The 9,768-nt window shown below is 46.8% G+C and overlaps 1 protein-coding gene across 2 annotated transcripts in view; it reads left to right on the top strand.

The window, feature by feature from the left end:
* The first annotated feature begins 8,657 nt into the window (after positions 1-8,657).
* TLE4 (TLE family member 4, transcriptional corepressor) overlaps positions 8,658-9,768 on the top strand; it is a 100,339-nt gene continuing 99,228 nt past the window's right edge. The window contains exons 1-3 of one of the 2 annotated variants that reach the window (XM_052700767.1): positions 8,658-8,812; positions 9,022-9,119; positions 9,688-9,751. In XM_052700767.1, coding sequence (XP_052556727.1) covers positions 8,768-8,812; positions 9,022-9,119; positions 9,688-9,751 — 207 coding nt within the window. In that variant the 5' untranslated portion in view covers positions 8,658-8,767. The remainder of the gene's footprint in view (positions 8,813-9,021; positions 9,120-9,687; positions 9,752-9,768) is intronic. The other variant, XM_052700768.1, reaches the window with a different exon arrangement.

The following is a 9,768-nucleotide window of genomic DNA, read 5'->3' as shown; positions in this document are numbered from 1 at the left end:
CTCAACCCCTCCTTTTTCTAATAAGGACTCTGCTACGGCATGCACTGTTTCAATTCTTACGGGAAGAAAAAAAAAAGTTTGTTTAGTAGTCTACTCCCTGTTTTGTTTTCAGCCACCTCCCATCCAGTTCGACCTCGTGTAACTTGCATGTTGTTTAGGAAACAGGAGATTTGATTGCTCAAGTTTATTTCCCAAATCAACTTTCTCATTGGTGTTCTGTCTTTCATACCAGTATTTATCTAAAGCAGCGTCATTAAACCTGAAATAAAGCTCACTTCACTTGAGCTACGAGCAATCAGAGAGTAAATCCCCATTCACTGTTACCTTAAGTAAACTTTCTGCCTTTGTGAGATTGCTTTATCAACAGGGATTCGTTATCAGAAGCAAAACTTCACTGTTTGCCTTTGAGACAGGTGTGGGTTAAAGAGCTGCTGATACCTGAGTACTTGGTGTGAGGATGACTACACTATACCAGTTACACCAACAAAAACAGTCCTCCAAACAACAATCATTTTACCTTTACTTCCTGTAACTGTGGATTTTAAAGGTCTGCTCACCAGCCTCCAGCAAAGAGAATTTCACATCTGCACTCAAATTTCAACAAGAGCAGGCCTGTAACCCTTCCTACAAATGTACACATCTAGAACAGAGAACAGATATTCACCTCTTCCAGAACCCCATTTGTCCCACTCCAGGAGATTTATAGCTGCTCTCCATCTCTGAAAACACTCTGGACTTTTCTCTGATTTTCTCTGCTACAAGGGTAGAAAAGTATACTGCAGACAAGAAAGACAAGACTGAAATGTGGGGATATTATGATGCCAGGAGAATTTAGCCTTCAGATCTCTGGACTCAGAGGAACAGGGAGAACAGAAAGTCAACCTCATTCTCACATGCTGCTTTGACACAATTTGATGACTGGACAGTATTTTTCACATCACCCTGAAATTTGTGTATAATTCATAAAAGCCTAATGCTGACCATTTTTTTGGATGAAATGACTGCTGACACCACGCAAATTTACATGTCTTATTTAGGGTCGCTGTATGTCAATCCATTACACAGAAACAGCAGCAGAATGCATTCAGAGGTTCTCGAAATCCATTCAGTATTTAAAATTTTCAGCGCTGAAATACACTAAAAGTTCAAAACTGTCTGCACTCTAGTAAGATAGCAGGACGTTTACACTGTGACTCACAAATGTATTTGAAACACTTTATTTCTATTATTTTAATTCTGAATAAAAACTAGAAAGGAATTATTCCTCCTGTTCCACAGGAATGAAATGTGTATTTTGAGTAAAACCTCAGCTGTTCATCAGATGAAAATGCACTGCTGCTGAATTACAGCTTTCCATTGTTTCAGAAGAATAAATACACAGAGAAGTTTGTTTTTTTTTTTTTTTTTTTTTTTTTTTTTTTTTTTTTTTAAATCATTCTCTGCTAAACACATTAATCTGCTACTAGATATGGCTATTAAAAGAGGTGTGTATATCTTAGTCATGTACGCTGCTCCTAAGGAAGTTCCAAAGACAATAAAACTGTTTCACAACACACAGTATCTAAACTTCTAATTCACATTGCTTGCTGAGTCTGCAGAACAGTAACAGCACGGAAGTCAACTTCAGTATATGACTGCAAATTAAAAGAGAAACGGCGTCCTTGTCCTTTCAGAGCAACAAGGAAATCTGCATTATATAATGTGAAAAAGAGAAGTTCAGAATCTTATTTATATTCTGAAACTTGGTTCAAAATGTTTTCATTAAATTCTACCCCAGAAAATATTTATGTGCTGCTCAGTTTATCCATATTTACAAAGCTAAGTAAATGTTAATATAGTCATACAAAAGCAATGAACTAATATTCTAGTATTGTCTATATAAGAAATGCAGAAAAAATCGCACCCACTGACATTCATGGACACCTGCTGAACGTTTTCAGAGATCAAACAGTGAGATGCTGGATGGTCTATTTCAGCAGTGGAGACAGCAACAGTGGGTCAACTCACCAGTGCAGATTTTTACAAGAGCGGTGTGCAGGGTTTTGTTCATGGCTGGCAAAAATGCATAGCTAACAGTGGTGACAGTGTTTAGAAGTAGTGTTTTGTGGCCAAGAAATTGCTCTATCAAATATTGTTGTTATGCTCTTTATAACTGTTGCAGTTTCCACGGAAAGAAATAGGAGGCATTACTTTCAGAGCATTACCTACATGATATTCTAGATGAATATTATGGTCATTTTTGATTACTGTTCTTTATTTTGATGTCTTTCAGTACAGCTCTCTGTATATTACTTAATGCGTCTTTCAGTTGTAAAACTGAACTGGTTTATGTAGTTTTCTTGCATTAAAACATATGTGGTTTGAAATAATTTCAGAATGTTTATTTCCAAACAGTGGTACTTTCTCTTTTATCAATATTGTGTGGGGGAAAAAAAATCCTTTTCAATATAGTATGTACTTTTCAAAAACTAATGTTTTGAAAAAATGCAGAAGAGTATTCATTGCACCTGAGAAATCTTGAGTTAAGGACTTAAAGAATTATATTTATTCAGTACTTAATTGGTGTCAGAGGCTGAAAAGTGACTTTCATTAATGGTGTTGCGAGGGTTGGGGGAACTTCACCTGCGGGACCATAGAGCACATCTTCAGTTGCAAGAAAGCATGCTAAGTTCATTCTCCCTATCTTGAAATACTGTTAGCAGATTCTTAATGTTGTATTAAGCACTGAAACATGGTTAGAGAAGACGGCAAGCCACATTTTTATTAGGAAGTCATCACTTGTGGGATGGATAATTTTGTTCTTATCTTGGGGGTGAATGCATGCGGGGTTCTGCCATTTGAGTGGGTGACTTCTTCCTCACTGTAACTGTGATTTGTCACTTAGCTCAGCTCATATATTTACCAGTGAAACAACATGACTAATTATTTGGAAACCAAGAAAAAACTGGATCAAATGCTGAAAAGGAACCGATGGACTTTACTGAGATTAACAAGGGTTCTGGGAATAAAATACACTAAGAAATATTGTTGCATTCTTGTCAGGGTTGTAATTTTTACTTAGCTGAGATGTGATTGTGCGGTAACAGCGTCAAAATACTTCGTTTAGGGCCACCTTTCTCAGATGATGTCATATCATAATTGATTTGTGTTTATTATAAGCATATTATAAGAATGTCGATACAAGTTAGGAGAACACAGCCTTATGGATGCTCAAATACTGCAGGTGAGTCTTAAGACTAAGCCACTGCCTTACAGAAAGCAAGGGGTGAATAGGCAGTACTTTTACCTTGCTAATAAGGTGCAAGTGAAGCTTAACGATGCACAGGATTTTGCAAGAGTTCTATGAGTGAAGTGAGTTTATTTCCCAAAGAATTTGCCAGGGTTTGCCACAGGAAAAAAATAAAATCCTTACCGCTTATTCACATATTTCAATGAGAAAGGGAACATCACCCAGGAAAAAGTACTCTAATTTCAAGTATCTGCCTTAAACATTCTGCACTGCCTAAGTCTGCAAATCCAGTATATGATGGGCTCTAAAACCCTATCTTTCCTGAAGATAAAACTTCTGTGAACTTTAACAGAGATTTTCCTGATCCCAAGTGAGTTTCTTGTGAGCTGAATAGCGTCATTGCACTAAGTCTGAATGAAATGGAACAAGCAAGCCTGCAGAAAAAAAAAAAAAACCCTCAACAAAGTAAGACAATGAATCCAAAAAATCATGATAGTACATACAGTATCATAAATTCTCCTAATGTGCTTATTAACTACAACATACCCCTAAGGTCAGTAACGACTAATTTAGAAAGTTGTCTACAGTGATCATTTTAAAACCATACTGAGACAAGGTCACTTGGTAGTGCTTGTAAAACAGAAGAATGCAAAACAGGTGTCATGCTGTCACATTCTTCTACCTGTAAAACCTGGCTTAACACCATAATTAAAAGTTTTAAGTAGAGAGAACTTAGTGCCAATTCAACAGAAAATCTCCCTACATTCATCTTTTTGAATGTTTGTTACAGAGCGAAGTTAAGTATACTAACGTAGGAATTAGTACAAGGCATTCTGAACTGACTGATTCATCAAAGAGTTTAACACCTTTATTTTTGTGAATGTGTGTGTATGTGCATGTGTACTTGTGAGAACACAGCTGATAAAGCAAGGTGACCTAGTAGCACAGTTCCAAAATAAACTGTAATAAGTTGCAGTACTAGGCACAACTACAGTCAGCTACAGTCATTCCAAAGAGGAAATCTGTAGTATTACATAAAAATGGCCTCAGAATTGCACTTGTTATTAAAGGTTCTCTGGCACTGTTAAGTCTTAGTATTAAAGCCATGGCTCAACAGCACAAAGATCACCAGAGAGTAGGTTAGAAAATTTAAGCTGGAAAATAGAACGTCTTTCTTACCTATCCTGTGATATACACATAAACATACATAGACTCTGTTCTATTCAGTTTCGATCTTTGACTTTGTATGTAAATAAAAGCAGATCAGCTCTGAATTAATAGGACTGAAATAACTAGTTCATAGCAGAAAACAATGGATGAGATACTTTGCAACCCCAAATTAGTATGTGATATTTCATGAGGGTTTTTTACACTGGTTAAAACTCAATACACTTACTGTGCCTATAAAGCTGCCTAAATATTTCTTGCAGTTGATTCACTTATGAGAAATCTTTAGCAAGATGTGTAAAACATTTAAAAACTACTTTCTCTACTTGCTAAATAATAGTACAGGGTTATATAACCTACCATAAAAGATTTTTTTTTTTTTATAAAAGAAGGAAAAAACAAGTAACTTTAAATACAAAACCACCTATATTTAAAGATCCATCAAGGCTGTGTCAGAAGTGACAGAAGACAGGAAAATAGAGTGACATTGACATTCCAATCTTAATTCACATCACTTAAAATTGGCAAGCACTTTCTTTTAAAGTTCTGAGTTTTGTAGCTCTTGCAGAACGTTGCAGAACTGTGCAAAAACCCACTGATCTGTTCCATAAAGAGTTAAGTATGCATATACACATTTTGCTAGAGCTGAGCAAACCTAGTTCTGCCCTTCCTTGAGTGACATAAATTCACTGAAGACTAATGGGCAAACGAGAGTGAACAGTGCTGAAGCTTATCTGAACATCACTGGCAAAGCGCCCTCCAAAAGAAAAGGGACTGCTTTGTCAGAAAAGCTGCATATGTTTGTCTGCTAAGGTGTTGAATACCTTTTCTTTCAGACCAGCAAATCTAAGACAGGGCTAAGAGAACAAAAAACCCTGCTGTTATTTTCAGAATTCAGTTTCTTCAGACAGAGTATTTATTTTATAACTGGACTAGTCCTTCTCCATCTTGAGGATCTGATCCTAAAATTACATGCTGAATCTGCTCATCGTATTTCCAGAGATGCATACAGCCCTGCAGAGCCCCATAACAGTTCTACTCTCGAGAAGCTTTTGAGCACCCGGGTGACAGGCATTTATAGACTGTGCAGTCATACTTCTGAAAGTCAAGACCTGATCTTGGCGCACATGAACATCCTCCATTTCAGAGGAGATGAAAGAGCAGCAGCGACTAGTGAACAACACTCACAACCAAGCTTTTAAAAGTATTTTTTGGTGCAGGGAGCTTTAGATATATGCAAAGCGTTCTTTTCACAATTAGGCAGGTGTTTTACCTCTGTATCTTCAGAAGATATTTAGAGAGCTAATACCCAGTGGAGCACCGATTATAATCCCTGCAAATGTGAACATTCCAGTGGAAATGAATTCTGTGACAAAGAAGAAGGGAGTATTTAAATGCTTAATGATGTATTTTTGGTCATAGAAAAACAAAATGTGGAAAGGATATATTTTGGTCCATTTCCTCAATGATTTATTATAGACAAAAATGGCTTCAGAATCACCCACCACAAAACACATAGTGGTCAGTTAGCAAGCACCATATTGGAAGCAGAGCCTGGTTACACACTCTACTTCAAAACAGAAAGACGAGTCTCTGTCCTGCATCTCCTGAACCCTGGTGGAAGACGGATGCCATCACCACCTCCAACAGGTAGACAGATGCTGTCACCACTCTCACTCTGCTCCAGCACCCAGCGGCCCTGAGCACTGGACCAGCCTTCAGAGGTTGGGTGAGCAAAATAGAACCATCGTGGAATGTTCCGTCAAGACCTTGGGCTGCTCCACAGCTGCAGGCCTCATCCAGGGCACCAGGAATGGTAAAGAGATTCTGCTACAGAAAAGATAGCTATGTGTAATTTAGCTACCATTATTAGAGCATTAATTGCTGACTGAAAGTTTTGAGACTACAGAGATTTGGAATACAGGCATTGAGAATGACGTGACTAAACCGCATCTATTTTGTATGCAGGTTTAAACTCCTGCTCATCAGGAATACAAACTGCTTGAAGGCAAATTCAAGCATGACAGGTGCAGACAGGGAAAAATTCCGAGCCTATCGCTCGCATGTGCATTAGTGCATGGCATTGTCTGCAACGGGGCTTGGCAGAAAGCTGCCAATGGGTCCTTTTAGGACACAGCACCACTCGGCACAGCATCGTTGTTCTCTGGGAAATGAGGCTCCCCTGTTGCAGTGTCTGAGTGCTGAGATGTGATGGGCGGTGCCAGGGGCGCATTTTCTGAGGCCTGCAGCCCACAGAAGGTGATGAGACCACGGCCGAGCAGTTCCTCAGATCCAGATGCACTCCTTCTCACAGGTATTTTATAGACACTCTTATTGTACCTGCAAAACCCTGGCCCTTGGATCCAGCAATCCTTTGCCCATTGGATACTGACAGAAAATGCCCTCTCTGAATGCCAACATATCTTCAGAATGTATCGTGTAAAGGTCAGATCTTTAAGCCTCACTCTTGAGAGAAGCTGAGAATAACATCCTTTCACCGGAGCCACTTCCAAGAGCAGATTTTGTCCCTTAAGTACAGCCGGCAGGAAGAAGACTGAAATTATGTCACGTTCGGCAACTACAAACATGACGCATCTCCGCTTGCCGCGGCCACATTGCGGGGTAGAGGAGAAAAACAAGACGGCGGCGAGCAGCGCGTGACGCTGACCACGGTATCTGACAGCATTCTGTTCGCGCGGTGACCCGCCGAACGCGGGGCAGAGGCCTTCGCCAGTCCCGCACCACTTGAGGCTGCCGCACCAGCCCCGCGGGAGGGCAGCACCACCCGCCTCAGCCCGGCGCGGAGCTCCGCGGCCCCGGCAACTCTGCGATCGGTGCGCGCAGCCCGCCCGGCGGGGGTCGCCCTCACCGCCCTCAGGCGCCGCCGCCCCTCGTTAGCGTGCAGCCCTCTCGGCGGGCACGGTCAGGCGGCTGCCGCCGGGTTGGGCGAGGGCAGGGCCGCCCCTCCCGCACCCCCACTTCCACCCCACAACTCCCCGGTCCCCGCTCCCGCCGCGCCGCCACCCCGCGCGCAGGACGCGGCGGGAGCAGCAGCGCGGCAGCCGACACCAGCCCACGTTACTTTGATTGACAGCTGAACAAATGTTTCCCCTGTTCGAACGCCGGCGCTATGGAACGGCGGCGATCTCAAAGCTCCGCCTCAGGCGGCGGGAAAACAGAAGAGGAGAAGCCCGGGCTGCCGCCTGATTGGTCGCGGGCCCGTGAGGCGTCAGGTTCCCACGTGGGGACCACCCCCCCCCCCGCCCTCTATCTCAGAGCCCCTGTGCTCATTTGTCAGCGGCGAAATGATGGGCATTAATACAGAACAGCGATTAACGCGAGGGCGCCGCTGATTGGTCGCCGGCGACGCCCTTCGTGGGCAGAGCGAGGAGGGGGGCGCGCGAGGGGGGCGGGAAGCGCCGCGGTGCCCGACGGGAGGGGAAGTCCGGCGGGCGGAGGCGCGCGCGCGAGGGGCGGGGAGGCCGCCTCCCGAGAGGACTACGGCTCCCAGGGTGCCCCGCGGGCGGTGGCCTTCCGGCCGCTGTGAATATGTATCAGAATGTTAATGACGAGGCGCTGCTAAATTTGGTCAAAGGAGTCACCTCGGCAGAGCGTGCGGTGGGAGCGGCGAGGAGCGGTGGCGCCGGGCGCAGGGCAGGGCTGGGCAGGGCAGTGTGGGCCGGGCCGGGCCGGGCCGGGCCGGGCCGGGCACGGCGCTCTGTACGCGCTGCTGCCGCTTCCCGGAGTTTGGACAGGCGGAGGAGAACTAGAAATCAAAATACAAATAAAACAGCGCGGACCGTACCGTCTTCGTCCTCTCTCTCTCTCTTTTTAATTTTTTAATTTTTCTCTTTTTTTTTTTTTTTTTTTTTTTTTTTTAAATCTTGTTTTTAACCGATCCTCCCGAGCGGAGCCCCGCGATGCGGTAGCGGCAGGAGCGGCCCCCGCGCTTCGGCCCCGCGGCAGCGCCGCCCCGCTCCGCCCCGCCCGGCGCCGCTGCCCCGCCGCCGGCACTAAAAGTTTGCGGGAGGCTGAGAACTGCGAACGGGGACCTTCGGCGCAGCGCCCCCGGCCCAGGGGCTCTCCCTGCTTGCCTCCTTCTCCTCCTCTTCGTGCTCCTCCTCTCCCTCCGGAGCGCTCGAAGCGGCGGTGCTCGGAGAGAGCCGCTCGGCGCCGCCCGCCCCCGGGGGATGTGGCAGCGGCCCCCGGGCCCCGGGGACGCCGCCGCGCCTCGCTACCGCTGCCGCTGCCACCCGGGGTGCCCCGCCAGCCCCGGGGCGGCGGGGCCGGGGCGCCCCTTGTTGTCGCAGCGCCCTAGCGCTGAGCGCTGAGCCCTGAGCGCGGCCGCCAGCGCCCCCCGAAGCGGCGTGGATGATCCGCGACCTGAGCAAGATGTACCCGCAGACCCGGCACCCGGTGAGTGCGGCGCGGCCCGCCGAGTTGGAGCCATTTTCTTATTGTTGTCCGCCGCCGCCGCCCCGAGTTGCTGCCCCGCGCGGCCCTCCCGGGTCCCGGCGGGCGGCACCCCCGCTCCCCGAAACCCCCGAGGCCATGTCGGAGAGCACGGGGCCGGGGGGCGCGGAGCGACCGAGGGGCGGCGGAACGACCGTGTCGCTTGCTTGCAGGCTCCGCACCAGCCAGCGCAGCCCTTTAAATTCACCATCTCCGAGTCCTGCGATCGGATTAAGGAGGAGTTCCAGTTCCTGCAGGCGCAGTACCACAGGTAACGCTGCCCGGCGCCTGCCTTGGGGTGGCCGTGCTGTCCTTCGTCTGTGCCTTCTCGGGTGGGCGCGGGGAGCGGCCGGGCCCTGCCCCTCTCGCGCCGCACCGAAGCTGTCTGTGCCCCGCGCTGCCCCACAGCAGCTCGCTGCCCTTCTGCCACCCGGCAATGTAAACCCCCCGACGAAAGCGCGGTAACTTTTGTGTCCTCGGAGCGTGGATGTACTTTTGCTCCGAACGAAGTGGAAGGTGTTCATAAAACTCGTGGAAACAAAAACTTCCCTAACCAAACCGCGGGTTTGTTCTGTGACTCCTCAGGCTTACCGCCATAGGTGCGAGACTGTGTGCGGTGCTTTCCCTGTCTCTTTTCGTCTGGGAACAGCTGCACGGGAGTGAGGAGGGTTTTTTCTCTTTCGGGAGGGACCGCGGATCTCCCCTCGGAGCCCTGGGCAGGAGCCGGGACTTACCTGTCTGTCTGCACGTGGAGAAGCGCTGGGAAGGGGAGACCCCGAGTGTGGGGGGGTATTGGTTGGCGTGATGAAGCACCCATGCTTTTCTTGTGTCTTGCACAGTTTAAAGCTAGAATGTGAGAAGCTGGCCAGCGAGAAGACAGAGATGCAGCGGCATTATGTCATGGTAAGTGAGCTGCAGAG

Source organism: Tympanuchus pallidicinctus, unplaced genomic scaffold (genome assembly GCF_026119805.1).
Source record: "Tympanuchus pallidicinctus isolate F22 unplaced genomic scaffold, pur_lepc_1.0 scaffold4, whole genome shotgun sequence".
Taxonomy (NCBI): Eukaryota; Metazoa; Chordata; class Aves; order Galliformes; family Phasianidae; genus Tympanuchus; species Tympanuchus pallidicinctus.
This window is presented reverse-complemented; position numbering and strand designations above follow the sequence as displayed.